Raw genomic sequence first — 27,528 nt, 5'->3', positions numbered from 1 at the left:
GATTTGTCACGGCAGATTTCCGCACTTGCATGAAAACTTCGAGAATTCACAAATAAAATCATAACATGTAATTACTTAAGGTCACAACGAAAGAAACTTATTATACAGGAAAACCACAACCGTTACAATTGGAACAAAGGGCACGACGATCAGTTTAGAATTCAAGGGCGTAAAGAAACTGAAAAACGCACACTCACGTAGGAACAATCACCCTTACTTCCACACGAAGGATGGACAAGTTATTCTAGCTTAAATGTGATGGGAAGTTTCTGTGGTGGGTGAATTTCACCACGTTGTTCCACTGGGACAAAGTCAAGTCTGGTCAGTGCAAAAATTGCACATAGTAGTCAGCTGTTACTGCTACCTCATAGCACAAAGCCACTGGGAGACCCATAGCGTTTCAGATGAACGGAACTTAAATATTTCAGGCTATGTTACAACGGACAAAACGCAAATTTCGGAAGTTCCTAGCAGAGCAACATGGGACTGCTTCTTTACACACCAGTAACCAGCAGCAGAATGCCTTCCTCTCCACAAAGGTTCCACCGGCTACTACGTGAAAATGGAAAGCAGAGAGAGCTCCTGGCACCAACCTAACAGACAAACAATGCCACCTCCAGAAAGACTACACCTCTCCGCCCAGGTACAAGGATTTTGAGTTGGTCACACTGCTCTCCCCACCAAGCAGCGAGCACACAGCTCACGCTCCAGCAGACGACGACCAACTCATCTTCCACCACAAATAGACAGAAAAGACATTCAAACACTCATTTGTTCACTTTCACACGCACGAGACGGTTCGGGGGAAGGAAAAGGTATACATGTGGAAACGTGGAACACAGTAAGTGACATGATATAATCAAACATTGATGACCTTTTGTAAAATACTTGGTTTTGTGGCAAGAAAAACATTTTTCTGCCATCAGTCTGCCCTTCTGGAGCGGTTCATACACTCAACCACAGTTACACTGTGGGTCAAATAATTAATAATTGCTTTATTAATGGGATATTCTTATGGAACGGCTCTGTTGAGACGTTTCAATCTGGAGAAGAAACAGAACTTCTGTTTATAGGCCTATAACAAATTAAACAGCTTTAAATTTCGGGTCAGGGAATCCTCCTCGTCTTCATTGTTTTCCCAGAAATAAAACACGAGTCATTCGTTGTCTAAGCCGTCAAATATTTAAACCCACAGTATTTCTAGGAGAACGTTGTGATTTACGCTGTCAAATGCACTCCTGTTGCAGGCTGGACTGTGGACGAGCAGCAGCAGTCGGCCGTTCTGCGGCGCCACCATCGCTGACGCTAACAATCTCGTCACGGCAGCCCACTGTGTCTTTTACACCAACGGAGATATGTGAGTGAATAAATCCCAAACACTCCTCCCATATATCACTATTTATCGTATAGATTTGTCCACAAACCTGTAGCTTACGCGTTATGTTCCATGTTAACACAAATATTACAATTACGTAAATAGCCTTGCAGAATTTCTATCTGTAAAAGATGGAATTCAAAATATTTTGAGGCACTCAATGACGTTTCACTTGACATTGCTACGGTTGTGAGGTACACAGCTTGGCGTACGTGTATGGGCCAGAGTTACATCTTGTTCCATTCGGGAGAATGCCAAGGAAGGCAAACTAGGGCTAAAATCAAGTAAGGTATTATTAGTGGTGTGAATGGAAGCTCTCCATTTGTGTACAGCAGTATATCATTCCCTGCAGCATTCATTAACTAGGATAACTACTAATTTCTGATATCACTTATGATGAATGCTGGAATGGTTTTTCAAGAAAACCATAGCCAGTTCCTTCTACCAGTCGTGGTTAATCTGTTTTGTGCATAATTACGTTTATAACTTTCTTTTTTAAGGTGTCTTTTCACAGGCAGAAGTCTGAGGTGATGCATAATCTAACGCTGATGAAATAATCTGGCGTAACGTCCGTTTGATAAACATACAGGGTGTTTCAAAAATGACCGGTATATTTGAAACGGCAATAAAAACTAAACGAGCAGCGATAGAAATACACCGTTTGTTGCAATATGCTTGGGACAACAGTACATTTTCAGGCGGACAAACTTTCGAAATTACAGTAGTTACAATTTTCAACAACAGATGGCGCTGCAAGTGATGTGAAAGATATAGAAGACAACGCAGTCTGTGGGTGCGCCATTCTATACGTCGTCTTTCTGCTGTAAGCGTGTGCTGTTCACAACGTGCAAGTGTGCTGTAGACAACATGGTTTATTCCTTAGAACAGTTGATTTTTCTGGTGTTGGAATTCCACCGCCTAGAACACAGTGTTGTTGCAACAAGACGAAGTTTTCAACGGAGGTTTAATGTAACCAAAGGACCGAAAAGCGATACAATAAAGGATCTGTTTGAAAAATTTCAACGGACTGGGAACGTGACGGATGAACGTGCTGGAAAGGTAGGGTGACCGCGTACGGCAACCACAGAGGGCAACGCGCAGCTAGTGCAGCAGGTGATCCAACAGCGGCCTCGGGTTTCCGTTCACCGTGTTGCAGCTGCGGTCCAAATGACGCCAACGTCCACGTATAGTCTCATGCGCCAGAGTTTACACCTCTATCCATACAAAATTCAAACGCGGCAACCCCTCGGCGCCGCTACCATTGCTGCACGAGAGACATTCGCTAACGATATAGTGCACAGGATTGATGATGGCGATATGCATGTGGGCAGCATTTGGTTTACTGACGAAGCTTATTTTCACCTGGACGGCTTCGTCAATAAACAGAACTGGCGCATATGGGGAACCGAAAAGCCCCATGTTGCAGTCCCATCATCCCTGCATCCTCAAAAAGTACTGGTCTGGACCGCCATTTCTTCCAAAGGAATCATTGGCCCATTTTTCAGATCCTAAACGATTACTGCATCACGCTATCTGGACATTCTTCGTGAATTTGTGTCGGTACAAACTGCCTTAGACAACATTGCGAACACCTCGTGGTTTATGCAAGATGGTGCCCGGCCACATCGCACGGCCGACGTCTTTAATTTCCTGAATGAATATTTCGATGATCGTGTGATTGCTTTGGGCTATCCGAAACATACAGGAGGCGGCGTGGATTGGCCTCCCTATTCGCCAGACATGAACCCCTGTGACTTCTTTCTGTGGGGACACTTGAAAGACCAGGTGTACCGCCAGAATCCAGAAACAATTGAACAGCTGAAGCAGTACATCTCATCTGCATGTGAAGCCATTCCGCCAGACACGTTGTCAAAGGTTTCGGGTAATTTCATTCAGAGACTACGCCATATTATTGCTACGCATGGTGGATATGTGGAAAATATCGTACTATAGAGAGAGTTTCCCAGACCGCAGCGCCATCTGTTGTTGAAAATTGTAACTACTGTAATTTCGAAAGTTTGTCTGCCTGAAAATGTACTGTTGTCCCAAGCATATTGCAACAAACGGTGTATTTCTATCGCTGCTCGTTTAGTTTTTATTACCGCTTCAAACATACCGGTCATTTTTGAAACACCCTGTAGTTACACTAATGTGGTACATAATAACCCTGATCATTTATGCTGTATGATATATTTACGAATTGGGAAGTCAGCTGCATGTCAAACTACACTTTAACTTAGCCAGCTGTGGAGCTAAGACATGTGTAACACAGACTTCAGGTTCGAGTTAACCAAACTGCAGAATCGCAACAACCGGATATCATCTCCTCATCTACATAGTAAGATCCACATTTGTACCAATACAAAAAAACTAGGTACCAAAAAAGTCTTCCAAAACAATTTATAGCCCAGAACATTTTAATACATTTGGCCTTTACGTCTCCTAACGACCACTAACAATCAGCAATATCAATGCTCGACAGGCCATTTAAAATGTCGAAAGAACCGGTTCAAACACTCAATCTCATTAGGCAGAGAATGGGAAAAGCTACAAAGTAATTAAATTAGTACTATCTACATGTCAGAACATTAACTCTAAAACAAACACACAGCAATGATTTGAGTAATTAAGTAAACTTGGTAATGTAGTCTGCCGCAAGAAAGTTCCAACGGAATAAAAGAAATTTAAATTGAAAAATTTATAGAATTTTGGCACTGTGTTAAACCCTCTTGCTATAAATTCACGCAAAATGGTGAAGATTCATCTTTGAATCAACCGTTTGTGTGACTCCATCCCATTTTTCCGAATGGGAGGCCGCTTAAGTTGACTGTTTGCCTACTGGGCTTCATACTTCATGTGTTCTCCTTGTTATCTCTTTGCTACATGGCATTGAACCGCAGTCTTCACGCAGCGTACTTGCAGGGAAAGTTCTTCAAAATAAGGCACATGCGGTTCTATGAAATGCCAGTTCTTTTTTTTGTCAGAAGATACAAGCATAGAGGCAGAAACCTCATTTAGAAGTGTGTGTGACACAGCTGTAGGAATCGTAAAGTACTTCAGTTTCTGAGTAAAAGTAGCTAGGTATAGACCGCTACGGTCGCAGGTTCGAATCCTGCCTCGGGCATGGATGTGTGTGATGTCCTTAGGTTAGTTAGGTTTAAGTAGTTCTAAGTTCTAGGGAACTGATGACCTCAGATTTTAAGTCCCATAGTGCTCAGAGACATTAGCTAGGTATAATTGCAAATATTTTCCAAGGCTTTACTGCTTTAGAAAAGATCCGGAAGAAGGAGAAACCAACCATATTTTAGATAAAATTGTCAAAGTCTGAGAACTGGCACATAATTTCCTCATATTCCTTATTTTGCATGGTCAACAACGTAGTAAGCGATCTGGTCCACGACGTTACATACGTCTTCTTTTTTTGGGATTCTGTACCTCTGTCGGTAAAAACAGACCACTTTTAGGATAATTTTGTTGTCTGTCTCGCTGTCCGATTGTTAAATATCCTTTTCCTCAGTAACAGATTGGCGTATCAAGTCGAAATTTATGTCACATGCTAAACTCAAAGGTCCTTTGGCGGTGTAATGAATGTAGGCGTGTAAGACAATCAGATCAAATGATACGGCCACTTATGTCTGATATTTTGACACTCGCAAACTCATTCATCAATATCAATAGGGTACGTCCCGTTGATCTAGAATCATGAAATTCGGCGAAAAGCAAGATGTAAAAAATGTCATTTGTTATACAACAGTCTGTCCATCCGTCTGTTGAAACTCGTTTTTATTAGGAATGGCTATGCATCTCAAGTTGAAATTTATGTCACTTGCTAAGGTCTGTCGTCCGTTGGCAGTGTAGAAATGTAAGCTTCTAATAGAATGCAGTCAAAAGATACCACCATTTATGTCGCATATTTTGATACTCGCGAACTCACTCAACAAGATCTATACGTACTTTCCGATGACAAAGAATCATTTAATTTGGCAAAAAGCAGTGTTTCACAGGACAACTAAAAGAAAAAAGCCGAAAACTTTTTTGACATTTGTTATGCGGCTTCAAACTTAAAATTTTCTCGAAAGTCTTGGTACCCTACTACCGATATCCTGCCGGTATCACCGTCGATAACATGCACAAATCGTCAAGTTTCTCGATTCCCGGGATGGATGCACTATCTGTATATATATTTAAGTTTGTACAAAGCCCTCAGTGCACGAGTCCGATTCGCACCTGACCAATTATTCATCACGTAGTACCAGCCAAACATTGTTGATTATCTTGGGACGTGACACATCAAGCGCTACTACTACTGCTGCCAGTAATTTGTGCGGTTCTAAACAGATCTATTTCGATCAATAAAATTAATAATTTGCATAATAATAATAACAACAATAATAGTGAGATGTCTATACAATATGTTATTTCAAAATTAGTAGCAGTAGTAGGGGGGAAATGACGGCTATGGCCTGCTGTTAGAGGGCTAACTTGAATAATTTGTAACAACTACGGAATATCTAAATCAGAATGGCTAGCCAAATTTTGTTTTGTGAGAGCCGATCATGTTTACTTTTTGACGGTTGTTTGGTTCAAATGGCTCTGAGCACTCTGGGGCTTAAAATCTTAGGTCATCAGTCCCCTAGAACTTAGAACTACTTAAACCTAACTAACCTAAGGACATCACACACATCCATGCCCGAGGCAGAATTCGAACCTGCGACCGTAGCAGTCCCGCGGTTCCGGACTGAGGCGCCTAGAACCGCACGGCCACCGCGGCCGGCTGGCTGTAGTATAAAAGTTGTGGGAGATATACGTTTTTGCAGAAGTTCACCTCCCATAATGCGTGGTGGAGGATCACAATCGATTACCCACGACCATCGTGCACTTGCTTACATTTCTGTCAGCGCGGATGCCGATATAGTTATTTTGTACGAATTATATAGCGTGGCTGCAATTAAACTTGGGCTACTTGAGCCAGTGTAGAGGAAGAAATAGTTACCGCAGGGGTACCCAGTTTTATAAGAATGATGTTCATACTGTGCGCCGCAGTATTTGCGTTCTTGGTATTGTTAGTGTCATTAACTCATGACCTGTAGTTGGGCGCCGGTACTGCTACGGTGAAGTAGAACACAAGCATCAATCTGCATTACAGCTGGAGACAATCAACATGGGTCTGGGCAACATGAGCAAGGCTTTACTCGTAAATCATAGCGTTGATACTCTTGGCCAGTGCCGATACGTTAAAGGAATACCGAGAGGTTCTGTTTCTGCGCCGGAGTTGAGAAACATTGAATCGGAAATTCGAATTAACTCCCGCTATGTGTATTGCTCCTGGGAGAGGGCGACGGCCAGTTGCACCCCATACTGTTGAATAAGCTATTGTTTTCATTGCTGAGACTGCTGGACGCACTAAGGGATTTTCAAGCAGTGCACTATCTGTGTCACGAAAGGTGAACGTTCCATGGTCCACCTTTCGAAAAGTGCTGCGAAGAGTTGTGAAATAGTACCTCCAGTGCGGTCCCATACTTTGGTGGATGCATATAGTCATCACACTGAGCAACTTTTGTAACCTGGAACGGAAAGTTGTTACGCATTTATGAAATTTTACCCTCTCATGAGGAAATTAAGACATGTTTCTTTCAATAGTTTATTCGTTATTTCTCTTCTGTATGTCTTTACAAATGTTTCCACAGAGCTTCGCTGTGCTAAGATTACTTGTCTTTCATGAGGGCACTCTCAAGCAGCGAAAATTTAACTATAACCACCCTTACATCACATAATGCTTTAAGAAACTAGACACAGAAACCAAGGGTGATAAGACAACAGTGGTGGAAATGTTTGTTCTCGACGGTTTCAACATCTAACAAGGGAACCTCCCCATCGCACCCCCCTCAGATTTAATTATAAGTTGGCACAATGGATAGGCCTTGAAAAACTGAACACAGATCAATCGAGAAAAAAGGAAGAAGTTGTGTGGCACTATGAAAAAAATAAGCAAAATATACAAACTGAGTAGTCCATGTGCAAGATATGCAACATCTTGGACAGAGTGAGCTCAGAAGCGCCTTGGTCCCGTGGTTAGCGTGAGCAGCTGCGGAACGAGAGGTCCTTGCTTCAAGTCTTTCCTCGAGTTAAAAGTTGAATTTTTTTATGTTCAGACAATTTTAGTGTGGGAGTAGACGTGATTACCATTCCTCCAGGTTGTACACCTCTTGTGCAACCGTTAGATGTGTTTGCTTTTCGGCAAGTGAAATACTGTGTGAAAAGATTCTACGATTTTGCGAAGCTGCACAGGTACACAGAGCAGTATTGTTTACGTGATCGTGTGTCAATTATCAAAGTTCAGGCACTCACATATAATCAACTTCGCTCTCGAAAATTCCAGGACATGTCCAGATTTGCTTGGACATATGCAGGATTTGACGATCTACACACGGAAATATTTGAAAACGTTAAAAACATACGTTTTGACAGAGCACAGGGAAAACTGTGCGACTGTGAAATTATTGCATTCATTTGTTGCAGTTTATGTGACAAACTCTTATGTTTTCATCACTTTTTTGGGAGTGATTATCACATCCACAAGAAAACCTAAATCGGGCAAGGCAGAAGAATCTTTTTACCCAACGGACAAGTGTATAAGTTAGGTGGGTCGACAACATGATCCTGTCATGTGACGCACATGCCGTCACCAGTGTCGTATGGAATATATCAGACGTGTTTTCCTGTGGAGGAATCGGTTGACCTATGACCTTGCGATCAAATGTTTTCGGTTCCCATTGGAGAGGCACGTCCTTTCGTCTACTAATCGCTCGGCTTTGCGGTGCGGTCGCAAAACACAGACACTAAACTTATTACAGTGAACAGAGTCGTCAATGAACGAACGGACAGATCATAACTTTGAGAAAGTAAAGAAAGCAAACTTCTCAGTCGAGGGAAGACTTGAACCAAGGACCTCTCGGTCGGCAGATGCTCACGCTAACCATGGGACCAGGGCGCTCATGAGCTCACTCTCTCCATGATGTTGCATATCTTGCACATGGACTACTCAGTTTGTATATTTTGCTTATTTTTTTCATAGTTCCATACAACTTCTTCCTGTTTTCTCGATTGATCTGTGTTCAGCTATTCAGGGCCTATCCACTGTGCCAACTTATAACTAAATCTGAGGGGAGTGCGATGAGGAGGTTCCCTTTTAAGGTATGGTTCTATGCAAATACATGGGAACGCTGAGAATACTATTACATTTTGCTTGACAAACATATTCTTTGCCTTGTACCAACTAAAAATACCAAAACGTATCGTTACAGATTTATTTTTTGGAGCATGAGTATTTGATTAGACGCTTTCTCCAATACTCTCGTATAGGTTCGAATCCAACTGACTTTAGTGTAACTTACCAGTGAATGCGCTCCAAAAAACCGGTTTTTGGTATTTCACCTTAAATCGATATTTAGAGTTTTTTTAACAAAATAATGGTTAAAAGATCTGAATTAGACGTCAGCAAGTTGTTGATGAATCAACTCAACGACCTCTCGGTGTATGTCCACACCCACAATTCCGCTGCTTTCACACGTCAGAGTTGTGATTAGACTCCTATACAACTGTTAGTCAAGCTGACAGCCGTTTTAGAAGATACGCTTTGCGATGCTCTTTTGTTTGCTTTGTGTATCTTTGGTTCTCGAGTGTTGTTTCCCTCATAAACTTTTATGTACTCGTAATTGCAGTTTCTGTTGTTTTGTCCTTCACGAAAGTTACCATGCCTGTAATTTGTTGCAATGTGGGGCAGTTGGCACATGTAAGGTTCTAGAGTTGCTAGGAATATATGCGTGGTTTAACACAAGACCATCACTGTTGACAATTGATTTCGTGAGAGTAGGCGAAGCTGGAAAGTGGGTCCTTGAGGCAACTAAAGACGCCAGAATAACAAGGAGGAAGAAGAAATGGAAGAGAGAAGACGAGGAACATGTAAACCAAGAAGATTATGCAACAGGAGTGTATTAGGAACAAGAGAGGTGAGTCACAGATCAAATATAATATTGAAGTTTCCGAGAATTAAATTTTCTGACAAGTTTACTTTACGCACAAAAAAATCTATCTGAGCTAAGTGTCTGAAAATTTTTGGCGTATTTCAAGACACTATCTCGAGGAAAATAGACTGCAAACACTAACATAGTATGAACATGAAGGAAAATACATGCTCATCAGCTCTAAAAAGCTAACCTTAATTTTAATTCAAGGTTGTAAATATTTCTAGAGTAAAAACAGGTGATAGTAGTCTAGTTTTTAGAAAGACATCTTGTTAATGTGTAACTGAAGATTAAAGCATCTAACTGAGATAGTTAGTGCATACATCCCAAGTATTTAATCTTCACAAATGAAACTGTAATAAAGTCAGCGTGTGAAGAATGTGATTAATTGTATATTAAAACGTTCGGAAAGAACGACGCATATTGTTTTACAATTTTCATCCCACAAAGAGTTTACATTTCGTAGTTAGAGTCGTGTAAACTTTAAGAAAATTATATTTCTCCAGGCTTTCACAAGTGAGTTACCCTAAGGCTTCAGACTATAGGAAATGTTTTCTGCAACTTAAAACTGACGGAAGATAAGATACAGATTTATACCTGTAATTTCCCTGAAGAACAGAACATTATCTTTGTCATTCCACGAAACGTGTTTTCGCTTTATCGATTTCTTGCTGCATTGGTCGATAAGCTGCTTGCATGATTGATATTAGTTCGTAGAAACAGTGATAAGACAAGAATAAAACGTTTAATACAACAGAGAAATATCAAACAGAACTTTCCTCCTCTGTCAGCGACTGCAATTAAAGACAATGAGATTTCGCATGTAAAAGGAATGCTCGAGAGAACATATCTTCGTATTTGCAGGTCTCAGGCAACACAGTAACTACAACAACTGCAACGATTATATTTCAGAAAGATGAAAATAGCATAAATATTCGAAAGTAATATGGAAACTGCGATAATAGGCTTTGCACTACGGGCAGGGTGGCTGGTTGCTGGTTGTGCGAAAGATATTGCCTTACCACTTTCTTTTATTTTTGTACGTGCAGTGGCAGCAGTGAGAAAGAGGAAAATTTACGTGAAACATTCATGCAGACATCACATCCACAATACAAGCAAGGGAAGAACAACAAGACCCTACCATCGGTGATACTTTAATTGAGTAAAACGAAACAACCCGTCAACTTTGACCAATGACGTCATCCATTACTCATAGATAATAATGTCTTCAGTTTCAGCCATAGATAGTAAAACAGTTCTGTGTTCCGGATTAGCGCTATCATTGTACATTTAAATAATTGAATGTGATTTTACAAGAGATCGCTACATATTGCTCAAAATAATCTTCGTGTGCATTTATTTAAATAATTGTTTTTTTTCTATTCATTGTGTACTTAATTTCATTCTTAGTGATATTGAGGTAATTTGGAATATTAGTTTCTTATTTTAGAACAATTTTTAATATCTCATTTTCGTTTGTAGGCATGGATTTGTCTGTTCCGACGAACCTGGATGATTTGAGATAGGCTAAACATGTTGGCCACGATTTATTTTTTACAAATGTGTGGTCTCGTTGCCGAGTATGTGCGATGTCGTCAGTGCGGCGAACATATGCGCCTCGCAAGTGTATCTCGTCGTCGTACTCACGACTTATTCGTATGGCGCTGCAGCAAAGACCGGTTGTGGCGGTCCATTAGACGAGGGACGTGATTCAAAAAATCTAAGCTCGCCTTGAGAGACGTTATGAAAATCACGTACTGTTGGTGTCTGAGATATCCTATGTGGCTGTGTGTCAATGAATGTCATGTGAGTAAGCATACAGTTGTGGTTTGGTACTCTTTTTGTAGGGAAGTTTTTGGGGAATACATGAAATATAGTGGGCCGGTGGGGTACCGGGTGTTATGGACGAAATTGACGATCGCATTTTGGCAAAAGAAAGCACAACAGGGGGGAACCTCCGGTGGGATTATGGGTTCGGGAGGCTGTAGTTTCAGGTCAAGAGTGTAACGATGTAGTGTTTAAAGTAGTACCCATTCGAAGGAAGTAAGTTTTGGTCAGCATATTTGAAGATCACGTTGCAGAGGGTTCCACTGTAATTTCATATGGTTTTTTTTTCATATAGGGATTTTGGGGAAATGGGTTATCAGCATCTCGTAGTTAATCAAAATATTGATTTCAGATCATTATCCACAGGGGCTTGCACAAATAGCATAGAGGGTTATTGGTCAGCTGTGAAATCTCTTGCAGGAAAGGGGAAACGCCGGATTTCCACACTTCAAAGTCACTTTGACGAATATTCATGGAGGCGTAGTTCAAATGGTTCAAATGGCTCTAAGCACTGTGGGACTTAACATCTGAGGTCATCGGTCCTCTAGACTTAGAACTACTTAAACCTAACTAACCTAGGTCATCAGTCCCCTAGACGTAGAACTACTTAAACCTAATTAACCTAAGGACATCAAACACATCTATGCCCGAGGCAGGATTCGAACCTGCGACCGTAGCAGCAGCGCGGTTCCGGACTGAGGCGCCTAGAACCGCTCGGCCACAACGCCCGGTGGAGGCGTAGTATTCCCCAAACATACTGTCCGTTTAATTGTTTTGTTAAACGTGTTGGGCAAATGTACCGTCCGAAATATGTTAGCTGATTTCACATTAGAATGTGGGGGTGTGGGGTGTGAATGTGTGTGTGTGTGTGTGTGTGTGTGTGTGTGTGTGTGTGGGTGTGTGTGCGTGTGCGTGCGTGTATCTGTGTCTGTGTGTATATGTGTTCCCGTGTGGTAAATTCAGTTTTCCATTTTTTTTTCTTTTACTGCATTTGACAATTTTGACATTTTTCATTGTTGTATTACACCATTACGTATGTTTTCGTTTACTCCAGTACGTAATAGAAATTTCGAAGCTGTCGTTCTTCTTTCGTTTCCCAGCACTAGTATCAATACGATTTTTTCGAATCTGTACTAGCAATGTTAAAGTCGAAACGCCCGACACAACTAAAATTTGTATCCCGTCTTTCAGTTCACATTTACACTGGCACTACCTGTTCGAAAAGAACGACACATGTAACACAGATGAGATTTACCAATATATGTCAAGTGGAGAGCAGGATACAAATGTTGTGTATAGCTATATAGCTCAACTAAAGAATCGGATACTATTGTCACTCCTGCGATCAAAACTGTAACTTTCAGTCGATACTATTAGCATCGATGGCGGAAAAAAAACTGTACCCCATAGTGAAGTACAGGATACAAATGGTATATGTGTCGTCTTATTGCCTCTTCGCGTAGTTCAACTGAGATACAGGTTGCAATCGTAATGTAGTCCATTTCCACGTTTTCATTAGAAGCGTATATATATATATAGGTCAGCGGAAGTATGGGAAACACATATTATGTACTTAGCTCCTTCTGCCATAGGTTGTACTACTATCTACGTAAGAACAGACTGTTAGTGGTAGCGGAGGCGAAAGAAACACCCCATGTAAAATTTATATCCCATGCTTCAGTTGACCTATATAGTGCAACTGCACGACAGGGTATTAATGCTAACGAAAACGAAGAAATCGACGTACGCAGTTAACCAATACAGTTCGAATGGGGTTCGAGATACAACCCATATATATATGTGACGTGAGGTATTCGATGCTACCAATATTTCCATCCATTTCCCCACCTTCATTTTCCACAGAAATAATACGATACAAACACGCGGTATCCTTAACGTGAAAATACTACTTGCCTTGATATATGTCAACTATAATTTTCGCTTCTCGTATTCCTTTGTTTCTGAACAGTATTGTCGGCTCTTTCATCTGTGTAATAAATGCTCTCTGGCCAATTCTGACGTCATTGGCCAACGCGGACGGGTTGTATCCCCTGCTTCACTAGACCCGTTTAATTCGAGGTTGTAAATATTTCTAGAATAAAAATAGGTGATAGTAGTCTACTTTTTAGAAAGAGATGTTTTTAGTGAGTAACTGAAGATTCAAGCATCTAACTGAGATAGTTAGTGCATACATCCCAAGTATGAATCTTCACAAATGAAACTGTAATAAAGTCAACGTGTGAAGTAATGTGATTAATTGTATATTAAAATGTTCAGAAAGAACGACGCATATTGTTTTACAATTTTCATCCCACAAAGAGATTACATCTTGTAGTTAGAGTCGTGTAAACTTTAAGAAAATTGTATTTCTCCAGGCGTTCACAAGTGAGTTATCCTAAGGCTTCAGACTATAGGAAATGTTTTCTGCAACTTAAAACTGACGGAAGATAAGATACAGATTTATACCTATAATTTCCCTGAAGAACAGAACATTATCTTTGTCATTCCACGAAACCTGTTTTCGCTTTATCGATTTCTTGCTGCACTCGTCGATAAACTGCTTGCATGATTGATATTAGTTCGTAGAAACAGTGATAAGACAAGAATAAAACGTTTAATACAACAGAGAAATATCAAACAGAACTTTCCTCCTCTGTCAGCGACTGCAATTAAAGACAATGAGATTTCGCATGTAAAAGGAATGCTCGAGAGAACATATCTTCGTATTTGCAGGTCTCAGGCAACACAGTAACTACATCAACTGCAACGATTATATTTCAGAAAGATGAAAATAGCATAAATATTCGAAAGTAATATGGAAACTGCGATAATAGACTTTGCACTACGGGCAGGGTGGCTGGTTGCTGGTTGTGCGAAAGATATTGCCTTACCACTTTCTTTTATTTTTGTACGTGCAGTGGCAGCAGTGTGAAAGAGGAAAATTTACGTGAAACATTCATGCAGACATCACATCCACAATACAAGCAAGGAAAGAACAACAAGACCCTACTATCGGTGACACTTTAATAATTGAGTAAAACGAAATGTGTATTGCGACGAAAAAAATGAATTCCAGAAGTTGCATACACATACGCAGTATTAAATGTTACAGTGACTACTGATACACTGTAAACAGAAATAGATAATCTGAGTGATATTACTTCGGAAATATCTGTGCACTAACAGCATGAGACGATTTAATTTATTTATGTCGCTCAAACTTCTTCAGCTCATTTACAAATACAGTGTTTTTAGAATTCTATCTGTCTAGGGCACGTTACAATGCACTCTCGACTCACTGTCACATTACTGACGCGCTCGATTTCCTCAGCTGTGGCCACTCGGTAGCTTATCATAACGCAGAGCTTCTTCTCTGTGAAATTGATATTGAACAGATAACGTATGTGAGAAAACGCAACACCGTAGGATCACCAGAGTAATATAAATAAGAAGTATTAGGATTTTTTGGGAGCGAAGGGCTATTTACAATTTGTACAGAAAGCAGATGGCAGTTATACGAGTCGAGGGGCATGAAAGGGAAGCAGTGGTGGGGAAGGGAGTGAGTGTTGTAGCCTGTCCCCGATGTTATTCAATCTGTATATTGAGCATGCAGTAAAGATAACAAAAGAAAAATTCGGAGTAGGTACTAAAATCCATGGAGAAGAAATAAAAAATTTGAGGTTCGCCGATGACATTGTAATTCTGTCAGAGACAGCAAACGACTTGGAAGAGCAGTTGAACGGAATGGACAGTGTCTTGAAAGGAGGATATAAGATGAACATCAACAAAAGCAAAACGAGGATAATGGAATGTAGTCGAATTAAGTCGGGTGATGCTGAGGGAATTAGATTAGGGAATGAGAAACTTAAAGTAGTAAAGGAGTTTTGCTATTTGGGCAGCAAGATAACTGATGATGGTCGAAGTAGAGAGGATATAAAATGTAGACTGGCAATGGCAAGGAAAGCGTTACAGAAGAAGAGGAATTTGTTAACATCGAGTATTGATTTAAGTGTCAGGAAGTCGTTTCTGAAAGTATTTGTATGGAGTGTAGCCATGTATGGAAGTGAAACATGTACGATAACCAGTTTGGACAAGAAGAGAATAGAAGCTTTCGAAATGTGGAGCTACAGAAGAATGCTGAAGATAAGGTGGGTAGATCACGTAACTAATGAGGAGGTATTGAATAGGATTGGGGAGAAGAGAAGTTTGTGGCACAACTTGACTAGAAGAAGGTATCGGTTGGTAGGACATGTTTTGAGGCATCAGGGGATCACAAATTTAGCATTGGAGGGCAGCGTGGAGGGTAAAAATCGTAGAGGGAGACCAAGAGATGAATACACTAAGCAGATTCAGAAGGATGTAGTTTGCAGTATGTACTGGGAGATGAAGAAGCTTGCACAGGATAGAGTAACATGGAGAGCTGCATCAAACCAGTCTCAGGACAGAAGACCACAACAACAACATATTAGGATTTGTCGTCTCATCGTCGCTGAGGTTAATGGTCACCGAACATTAGCTCGGTTGGACGAAGGGTGTCTGTTTAAGGAAACCACCCGGTATTCGCCTCAAGTGATTCAAGGAAACAACGAATAACATAAGTTAGAAAAGCTGTATGGGAATTTGAAACTTGTTCCTAAGGAATATGAGTCCTGTGATCATAAATAGTGAGTCAACTGGCATGTAAAGTGAAAGATACCGTGTACTATGTTTTCGAAGTTTATATTTCGTAAGAGAATAACGTGACTGTGAACATCGTAATAAAGCTATATTTAACGGTAACAAGTGTCCGTCGACGTAAAAGTTTGTCGTTAGACGGCGTCAAAATTTGGTACGAAATGAAAAACATTCTTTTCTTTTCGTTAGTACCTCAAAATCCTTGCTTTTTTAAGTTTCTCAGGCTTAACATCGATCACTGTTGGACAGAATGCTCAATAGGGGCCCACTATCTAAGGCTAGTTTTTATCCTCATATCACGTGTAGGTACCGGAAGAAGCTTTAATGTTTCTCTCAGTCGGATGACTGTCCTTGCAGATTACTCTTGGGCACTTGAGTATTTCACGTCGAATTGGTCCACTTATTACTGCTGGGATGTCTAACGGCACTATATCACATCATTTTCTCTAATTTAGAGGACAAAAAGCGAATTTGAAAACTTTTGGTTTTGGTGGGGACGGTACCTGAGACCGTACAGTGAAGTCATGCTGAGCATCTCTTATTTAATTTTCTCTATGAGGTCGTTCGTGAGCCCACGTGCTAATTGCGAACCGTTCCTCCAAGAGTTCCATGGTTTAGATGTATATCAGCTCATGCATCGATAAGAAATAATACTTCGTTAACATCTATGCAATACATCGGGGGATAAAGGGACTCTGTGACTACTAAGAAGAAAACTGAAACATACAGACCATCATCTTAACTTTTAACCATTTTTTAATTTATCCAGTGCCAAAACTTTTCCGACTGATCGAGTATAGGAACTATAATGTTAATACAATGTTTTAGGTTTTTAGCCAGAAATTATGATATCATAATATTTCAAAGACTCATCATGTTACCTTCTTCAGGTTATCCGAGCAGCGGTCTTATCTCTGCTAGCTACCTGAACTTACATCGGACTGCGTAATTTTGTTCTTGTTTCGTCCTTATTTATAGCGGAGAAAAATACTATCTTGAAAACTTTATTGGCAGAATACGAAAAGAGATAGCCATATGCGGAACGAAATACACATAGACCATAGATAAAATTCAAAGGAAAATAAGAAGAATGGAGATAAAAAAAGATGGAAGGTGGCACTACGGACTTAATGCCGTACGTTGCTTTGAAGCCAGAGTGGGCGTGGCCTCCCGTCATTTTAAGAAGTCTAAAACATTAGCAGACTACTGTTTAAGGCTGCTTCTTATTCGTTATTTCTGCCATTTGTGCGCAGCAGCTGTTTTAAGGTCTAAAATTACAGCGCTTACATGGGAAACATAGTGTAAGGAAGGCAATTTAGAACGTTTTTCTGTTCTTGAATGCCCCTTTGCTCTAGCCACAATTGGCTTCGCTGATGTAACTTGATTTTCGTTACTATATTTCGGATAACCAGAAATAGAAGGAAGTGATGTGAAAAGCATGCTTTCGTCATTAATTTAATTGAACTTTTACTGTATTTGTATCGATAGCAAATGAAACTGGAACTCCGAAACCAAAGCTTGTTTGCTTACTGATATCGGTACTGCTTCTTGTTCGTTACATTTTCAGGTTTCAGCTCGTATGCACAACATTTTTAATGTACATGTTTGAAAAAAAAAACTTATCTATGTTTTCATTGGTTGCCCACAAACGCGTGCAATGAGGAATAAAGCAAGACGTGCTGTCGTATCTTGTGCATATCAACAAAGTGAATTATTATTGAAATATTAAAGAAACAGAACTGATAGAGGTATACCTCCATGGAGAATACAGTTCTTGTTTAATTAGATTGCCAGTGCATTAGTCTCACTGTAGTTTAACCTTCTTCTCGCTTTGAAATCTTCCCTGTGATGCCTCATTCAGTGTGTGGCCAATAGTAGCAACTTAATGGGTAAAAAAACGATATAATTTATAAACATTTTCCAGCATTGTGGAGTGCTTGTAAATGTGATTGAGGAAATGATTCCAAACCCTTAAGATCCCTCAAAATGGATATTTTGCTTTACCATACATGTGGGTAACTTTTTAGTAATGATAGCCTAACCTGTGTACGATTTAGGCCTACTTTTCCAGTAGTAGCCTATTTGCTACTTTTCCCAGAATATTTCTCGGCGGTAAGTCTGTCAGTTTTTCAGGAATAACGAAACATAGAACAATTGGAATCTACATCTACTTTGATCATATGCTTCATTTTACTTTTGAATTTCATTTTGAGGTTTTCTAAGTATATAAGTCTATACCATAATTTTTGATATACTAATAGTTACTTATTTAGTTTCATGTTCCATGTATCATTTGCACGATAGATCATAATGTTAAATTACGGAACTAGTCATTATATACTGACACCTCTTTTCTTGTAAATATGCCTCCATACTAATCATTTACTGGTTTTTAAGTTTTTTATTTAAATCAATAATTCATACCCATCACCATTTATACATTACAGTGATAGACAATCTTCCACGAAACAGGAGGAGTTATCAAAGAGAAACGTTTCCAGTTTAGTTTCCGATTTTACTTTGCTGTGTGTGAGACATTTTATATCAATGGGTAAGTGATCAAAGTTTTTGATTGCAGCATTGTGAACCCCTGTTTGCGCTACAGTCAACTTTAATGTGGGGTAATGAATGTAATTTTTTTCTTCTGGTATTGTAATTATGTAGATTTTTCCTGTTAATGTGCAGCAGATTATTTACAACAAATTTCATGTGGAAATAGCTATGCTGTGAAACGGATAGATCGCTATTCACACGCCAAACACAAGGCAGGCACGGCGGATAGATGTACACGTAAATTTCCAGTGAAAGAATTCTTCAGAAAGGGAGCACAGCACATATACACATTCATACAACCACAAAGACAAAATTCACGCACACATGACCTCTGTGTCCGTCTGTTCTAGCCAAAATCTTTTTTTAAAGGGGAAGGAAATATGAACAATGAATAGTAATTATCAGTAAGAGGAAATTAGGGCATGAGACGCTGCCCCAACAATCAGCTCTTACGTAGCCGTGTGTCGTGCGAGGGAAGAGACTGCTTATACAGTGTGGCTCGGATGTCGGAGCGTTTTGACTTCGTGTTGTTGTTGTTGTTGTGGTCTTCAGTCCTGAGACTTGTTTGATGCAGCTCTCCATGCTACTCTATCCTGTGCAAGCTTCTTCATCTCCCAGTGCCTACTGTAGCCTACATCCTTCTGAATCTGCTTAGTGTAATCATCTCTGTCTCCCTCTACGATTTTTACCCTCCACGCTGCCCTCCAATGCTAAATTTGTGATCCCCTGATGCCTCAAAACATGTCCTACCAACCGATACCTTCTTCTAGTCAAGTTGTGCCACAAACTTCTCTTCTCCCCAATCCTATTCAATACCTCCTCATTAGTTACGTGATCTACCCACCTTATCTTCAGCATTCTTCTGTAGCACCACATTTCGAAAGATTCTATTCTCTTCTTGTCCAAACTATTTATCGTCCACGTTTCACTTCCATACATGGCTACACTCTATACAAATACTTTCAGAAACGACTTCCTGACACTTAAATCTATACTCGATGTTAACAAATTTCTCTTCTTCAGAAACGCTTTCCTTACCATTGCCAGCCTACATTTTATATCCTCTCTACTTCGACCATCATCAGTTGTTTTGCTCCCCAAATAGCAAAACTCCTTTACTACTTTAAGTGTCTCATTTCCTAATCTAATTCCCTCAGCATCACCCGATTTAATTCGACTACATTCCACTATCCTCGTTTTGCTTTTGTTGATGTTCATCTTATATTCTCCTTTCAAGACACTGTCCATTCCGTTCAACTGCTCTTCCAAGTCGTTTGCTGTCTCTGACAGAATTACAATGTCATCGGCAAACCTAAACGTTTTTTCGTAGGTAATGAAAAACACAGGAAAGAAGAGAAAGAACGGACACTGAGTAAATTAAGGCAAATCTAAGGTCAAATGACAGAAATAAAACCTTTACAATAAAGGTAAACAGTACAACAATAATTCATGTATACAAAAGAAGATCCACTTATGAATGAAATGCGGTCCCCTTAAACTTTAGATTACGATCGGATCGATTAGTACACGCGTAACCAAAGCAAGCTGACTGTTTTGCTGAAACGACTACGTCTCTACACAATCATAGGATCTAACATTGTCAGGAAACGGACACGTCAGAGTGACGTCACGGGTATGCATCACAGCGGCGAACTATGGAGGTATGAATGCGGTGAACCTAATGTTTTGGGCTAGTTAAGACGGCGGGCATCGGCTTCAAATTTCTGACGTAATGACACCTTCCTTCATTTTTTTTTACCTCCAGGCTATGAATAAAGAAATATAACATCCTCTCTGGTGACTTTTATATACTTTGTAAGCATGTAGCATGGTACTATAGAAGTATCAAAATATTGAGCTCTCAAGGAACCTGTCAAAAACTAATTTTTACGTTTCGTAACTACAAAGAAATATTATACTTACCACGAATTGAAAGAAAAATTTACTGTCGATGCAATATGGTCGTTACTCCCAACGAGAGGTAAGTACCAATACAAATGTAAACATAAAACGCCCACGAGTTACGTATAGACAATGTTGCCAATGTTATTTTCGCAGGTCACTTGAAAATGGCAAGAAGCCGAAACAGACCTACCGTGTAGAATATTAAAAAACATTTTACCTTATTACAGGTCGTTTGGGGGATTCCATTTTCATTATACCTTATAACGACGTATACGAGGTCTGTTCAAAAAATTCTGGAACGTCCTTAATTTCGTGCCAATGGTGTGTTCCATTTTCATTATATCTTATATTGACGTATTCGAGGTCTGTTCAAAAAATTCTGGAACGTCCTTAATTTCGTGCCAATGGTGTGTTGGAGTGAAATGTTGTTTGCATCCCTGGACACGCCTACTGACGACGCTCATGTCAGGAACGTCAACAAAATTGTGCGTGCCGATCGGAGACTGTCCGAGAGATTGCAGCAGAATGTAACATTTCAGTTGGATCATGTCATGAAATCCTTGACACAGCATCTTAGAATGCATCCTGTTGCCGCCAAGTTCGTCCCACGGCTCGTGAGTCAAGACTAGAAAGATCTTCGCCTCGCAATCTGTGAAGAAATTTTTGTTCGCGCAAATGATAACGAGATGTTCCTTAAGAGAATCGTAATTGGTGACGAGACGTGTGTCTACAGTTATGATGATCAGACCAAGGTTCAATCTTCGCAACGGATCAGGAAAGGTTTTCTAAGGCAAAGAAAAGCTCGTCAGGTTAAATGTGAAAGACATGCTGAAAGTTTTCTTTGCCTATGAAGAATTAGTTCATCATGAATTGGTACCACAGGGTCAAATTGTTAATCGGTGGTACTCTCGAGACGTGTAGCGACGCCTGAGAGAAAATGTGAGAAAGAAACGGTCTGAAATGTGGCGAGACAATTCATGGCTCTTGCATCACGATAACGCACCCACACATTCAACTCTGTTAATGCGTGACTTTCCACAAAAAAACGAAATCACTTCGCTGCCTCATCCTCCGTACTCTCCAGACCTAGCACCTGCTAAATTTGGTACACCACAATATACCGTAATATACAACAAACGCATAATCGTACACCACAACATATTACACTACTGGCCATTAAAATTGCTATACCAAGAAGAAATGCAGATGATAAACGGGTATTCATTGGACAAATATATTATACTAGAACTGACATGTGATCCCATTTTCACGCAATTTGGGTCCATAGATCTTGAGAAATCAGTACCCAGAACAACCACCTCTGGTCGTAATAACGGCCTTGATACGCCTGGGCATTGAGTCGAACAGAGCTTTGATGGCGTGTACAGGTACAGCTGCCCATGCAGCTTCAACATGATACCATAATTCATCAAGAGTAGTGATTGGCGTATTCTGACGAGCCAGTAGCTCGGCCACCATTGACCAGACGTGTTCAATTGGTGAGAGATCCGGAGAATGCGCTGGCCAGGGCAGCAGTCGAACATTTTCTGTATTCAGATAGACCCGTACAGGACCTGCAACATGCGGTAGTGCATTATCCTGCTGAAATGTAGGGTTTCGCAGGGACTGAATGAAGGGTAGAGCCACGGGTCGTAACACATCTGAAATGTAACGTCCACTGTTCAAAGTGCCGTCAATGCGAACAAGAGGTGACCGAGACGTGTAACCAATGGCATAACCAATGGCACCCACAAACCATCACGCCGGGTGATACGCCAGTATGGCGATGACGAATACACGCTTCCAACGTGCGTTCACCGCGATGTCGCCAAATGCGAATGCGACCATCATGATGCTGTAAACAGACCCTGGATTCATCCGAAAAAAATGACGTTTAGCAATTCGTACAGCCAGGTTCGTCGTTGAGTACACCATCGCAGGCGTTCCTGTCTGTGATGCAGCGTAAAGGGTAACCGCAGCCATGGTCTCCGAGCTGATAGTCGATGATGCTGCAAACGCCGTCGAACTGTTCGTGCGAATGGTTGTTGTCTTACAAACATCCCCATCCGTTGACTCAGGGATCGAGACGTGGCTACACGATCCGTTACAGCCTTGCGGATAAGACGCCTGTCATCTCGACTGTTAGTGATACGAGGCCGTTGGGATCCGGCACGGCGTTCCGTGTTACCCTCCTGAACCCACCGACTCCATATTCTGCTAACGGTCATTGGATCTCGACCAACGCGAGCAGCAATGTCGCGATACGATAAACCGCAATCGCGATAGGCTACAAACCGATCTTTATCAAAGTCGGAAACGTGATAGTACGCATTTCTCATCCTTACACGAGGCATCGCAACAACGTTTCACCAGCAACGCCGGTCAACTGCTGTTTGTGCATGAGAAATCGGTTGGAAACTTTCCTCATGTCAGCACGTTGTAGGTGTCGCCACCGGCGCCAACCTTGTGTGAATGCTCTGAAAAGCTAATCATTTGCATATCACAGCATCTTCTGCCTGTCGCTTAAATTTCGCGTCTGTAGCACGAAATCTTCGTGGTGTAGCAATGATAATGGCCAGTAGTGTACATAATATACAACAAACGCAAAATCGTTTGCAATGAAAAATATGGATCGTTATGATTATGCGTTTCGTGTATATTACATAATATGTTGCTGCATATGAAATTTAACTAACATACTGAATTTTTCTTTAGAGTTAGGTGGCGGCCTTTGTCTGTTACCAATCTGAAGAAAATTGATCTGATGTCACGCACTTATTTGCGATTGCATCGCGCCAGCGGCAAAACCAAGGTGAAATATCCACAACATTCCTTGTATTACATAAACAGGTTGAGACATCGAAGTGAGATTCTGGCAAATGATAGCATACAAAGAGGAGACTACATTGCCATATGGTTATTATGCAAGACTTCGTTAACCACCGTACTATTTCACTAACTACAGACTTTTTCAGTGAAATAATGTAATTTTTAAGGGTCACTGGTGAAACGAGAAACTCTGTGGGTTTTGGAACAACATAGGTGAAGTCACTACACGTTTATTTTGTATTGAGGATGTGATTTTTCATAAAATGCTGCCGTTAATTTACTTAGTTCCCCGCTTAATAAACCACTGTTTCAGAAGTCTTTTTCAGTTGGGTGTGCACAACATGTTAGTGAGGTGAGACTGTGTAAACGCAGCTTAGTTTTGTCAAAAGAAGCAACTTTTAACGTGGTGACAAGAGAAATGTATTCGTTTTACTCAAAATTCCCCACTTGTGACATTACTCTGAAAGTTACAAATGGTTAACAAACCAGGTGAAAATAAATCGTTGCATTTGCGGCAGAATTCTTTTTAGATACGAACGAAAGAAGAGATGACAGATCTTTCCGAAATGTCACCATTCGAGTGTGGGCGTGAAGGGAGCCCGCATAATATTTACAAATAATTTGAGTGTAGGGTTCAGTTTAGAATGGCACTTCGCCTCCAAACCTCGGCATTTCCCTGCAGCACCAGCCAGCAGCGCTCGCGACTACCACTCTCCCCATGCATGTCCTGCCAGCAGCATATCTACTGGCCACGGTATTTCGTGGGTACTATGCACTATGGAATAAAGATGAATATTTCAGTGGAGAAAGCATCAATATTATAATCTATTTTTTTTTAAGTTCCTATGAGCATATAGGTGGCTGATGGATGGGATAGTGCCAGTAGAAGCTGTGAGGGTCCTTTACTCTCTGCCCATTGAAATCGTATAGAAATGCGTTACTTATTGCCGTTGACTTGGACGTGAAAGTTTAAGTTTAGGACAGTAGCTCCAAGGCAGGAATATTAGCTAGGCCCATAATGAATTCGTGTGGTGGACCACAGGTGGGCCGAGCGGTTCTAGTCGCTACAGTCTGGAACCCCGCGACCGCTACGGTCGGAGGTTCGAATCCTGCCTCGGGCATGGATGTGTGTGTTGTCCTTAGGTTAGTTAGGTTTATGTAGTTCTAAGTTCTAGGGGACTGATGACCTCAGAAGTTAAGTTCCATAGTGCTGAGACCCATTTGAACCATTTGACCACAGGTGTTGTTCTCCGGCTGCCACATGCATGATTTTTAGATTTTTTCATAGTCACTGCAAAACCAGTTAAGAAATGACAACATGCGATACCACATTTATTTTGTTAGAGAATTGAGTTATAAACATAAAATTCCCTTTCCGCCACTGAGACGAGAGGGAGACCGAAATTACATGTCATCATTCCATCTGTACAGGAGTAATTTTGGGCCAGGTTCATTTTAAGTCAATGGCATTCTAACTGTAATTAACGGTGAATTTTCCTGGCATATTAAAACTGTGTGCCAGACCGAGACTCGGGAACTTTTGATATCATTTGTGACATTTATAGCCAAATGCATGTATTAGTAAGGCATTCAGGAGGAGTTTTGGAATCTAACGTCAGTGATTAAAGATAAAATGCGTTGTTAATGCCGAATGGTTCTTGTTTTATTGACATCGCTAGACCGGAGCGTTATCCTAACATAACTGGAGCGCCAACCGTGCAGAAACCGACGTGCTTTTCCCACGTCATGTTAGGTTTCCAAGATGAACTTTCACTCTATGTGTCGAACCGAGACGCGCACATGGGGCCCTTGCCGTTCGTAGGCAAGTGTTATAACAACTGAGTTACCCAGTCGCATCTCACGACCCGTCCACACAACTTTACTTCCGCTGGATCCTCGTCTCCTACCTTCCAAAGTTTTCAGAAGTTCCTCAACGAAACTTGTGGGACTAGCGCTCTGGTAAAGAGTGAAAATTCGTTCTTGAAACATCCCCCAGGGCGTGGCTAAGCCATGGCTCTGCAATATCCTTTCCTCCTGAGGTTTTAGCCCCGCAACTATCGCAGAAAAGCTTCTCAGAAGTTTGGAAGATAGCAGATGAGGAACTGGCGAAAGTAAAGCTGTGTGGGCGGGTCGTGGGTCGTGCTTGGGTAGTACAGTTGGTAAGGCACATGCCTGTCAAAGCCAAAGGTCCAAAGTTCGAGCTTTAATACGCGAGTAAGTTTATTGTTACGTTACTGAAAATATTCTGCTATTATTTTCACGATGTCGCTTGCAGTTGTCATCGTCAAATAAGTAGACAGTGGACAAACATCAGTAACTGAAAACAATTAGAAATGTCAGTCAATAAATCTCACTGCAAACCGAAGCATTTCGATTTGTTCCCTCTTGAAAGAAGTTCCTCCTCGATATAAAACCTTTGTCAGAAAAGTTCCAGGTCAAATTAAAAAAAAAAAAATAGACAATTGAGCTTACCAAGTAATGATCCTAACGCCTATCGAAATAGTCTCCTTGGTTACCTACACATAACTGCCAACGTTTCTGGAGTTCATGGAAGGGAGCAGGGAAGTTTTCAACTGCGATGCTTGTAAAGTCATTTGTCATAGCCCATTGGATGTCTCCGATATCTTGATGAAACTGTCCTTTCAGTCGCCTTTCCACAAGCGGAAGGAAGAAAAAATTGGAAGACTTGGGATAGGGTGAATATGGTGTATGTGGGATGAGAATAACAGAATGTCTGACCAGATACTCGTTAACAGATAAAGCAGTACGGGGTCTTGCATTGTCATGCAGTAAGAAACAGACCTGAGAACGCCACAAATCAGGGCGGTGACGTCGAATTGCTTGTCGCAAGAGTTTCATAACTTCAGTGCAAAGAGTTTTGTTCACTGTTTGACTTGGAGGACCATACTCATGGTGAACTAATCCTTTACTATCAAAAAATGAGAAACATTGTCTTTCTTCATGAAGATTTTCGTTTGACTTTTTCCAGGACTCCGCCATTTAGCACCCTCATGCTTCGTGTGAGGGTCATACTGGCGGTACCAACTTTCATCCCCAGCAATAAGCTTTGACAGAATTGTGGGATCACGTCTGGCTCCATACGGCAGTTCAGTATCCCAGAGCTTTCTCGTAAAATATTGACACACATCAAAATTCAGATTAACGTCTTCTGATATCGCACTGACAGTTAGATGACGGTCTTCTAGCAATAACTTCCTTACACGCTCCACATTTGTATAGCTATATGCTGTAGAGGGGAGAACAGCTCTGGGATTGTCTTGGAGTGAATCTTTGGCTTCACGAAACAATTTCATTATCTCAAATGACGCTACCAACATTTTTTACGATGAGGCAAATCTTGTATCACTAGGCCCAAGTTTCATTATTTCGAATTTTTTAAATTTTCTTCACAGACTTCTGGTGGTCGGTCAGAGAAATCAAGATGAGACGTTTCTAACATAAGTGGCATTTCAATTTCGGCGGCTTCAAGGAATTGTTCTTGAGAACTGTTGCGCGTACAACACACTATGGTTTTATTTCTCTATTAATTTCTATCGAAGTAAATCCGAATTTCATGTTGGATTGACGCAGTTTCTCTTAGCCGCAATTTTCTAAAAGTAAAGCAGAAGTGCTGTCGTATTGAACTACAAGAAACAGAAGTGTAAAAATGATGTGTTTTTCACAAGAAAATAAATAAATGAAGTAATAATGAATAAATAAATGCACTTTTACTATCTTTAATTTTTATTGTGCGTAATCGCTTTGTAATGTTATATTCTAATTATGTAGTCAACAAAATGCACGTAACTGTTGTGAACTTTGTACAATACACACTTGCATATGCATACTCACGCCCCCATGCCATTTTGTACTACTTAGTATCGATTAAAAGAGTTTAACATAGAAAAATGCGTACTTACCTCTTTTTACATATGTCGTAAATGGATAAGAATGTTGAGGACTAACGATCGATTAAACTACTGATGCTGTCGAACCATAAAATAATCAAATAGAATCACTGACACTGCCGAGCAAGACAAAAGAAAGAAAAATTGGTGATCTGCGGACCAATGGTTGAGAACCAACTATAAACCATTAATGTCACTGAAGCAAATGTTTCGTTTTTGTCTTTCTCCTCAACACTATAATTCAAAGTTTGCAAATTTTGTCAATCATTTTGAACACTAGTTTTTGTTTTACTGGGTTCTATTACATTTTCTTTGGGCTCCTTATTACACCGAAGAGCCAAAGAAACTGGTACACCTGCCCCCACAAGCACGCAGAAATGTGGCAACACGACGTGGAATGAACTCGATTAGGGTCTGAAGTAGTGCTGGAGGG

At 40.6% G+C, this 27,528-nt stretch overlaps 1 protein-coding gene across 1 annotated transcript in view; it reads left to right on the top strand.

Annotated features, from left to right (window-relative positions):
• LOC126253226 (trypsin-1-like) overlaps positions 1-27,528 on the top strand; it is a 180,608-nt gene that overhangs the window by 43,813 nt on the left and 109,267 nt on the right. The window contains exon 3 of the mRNA XM_049954414.1: positions 1,248-1,357. Coding sequence (XP_049810371.1) covers positions 1,248-1,357 — 110 coding nt within the window. The remainder of the gene's footprint in view (positions 1-1,247; positions 1,358-27,528) is intronic.

The sequence above is a fragment of the Schistocerca nitens genome, chromosome 4 (genome assembly GCF_023898315.1).
Source record: "Schistocerca nitens isolate TAMUIC-IGC-003100 chromosome 4, iqSchNite1.1, whole genome shotgun sequence".
In the NCBI taxonomy this organism is placed as follows: domain Eukaryota; kingdom Metazoa; phylum Arthropoda; class Insecta; order Orthoptera; family Acrididae; genus Schistocerca; species Schistocerca nitens.
This window is presented reverse-complemented; position numbering and strand designations above follow the sequence as displayed.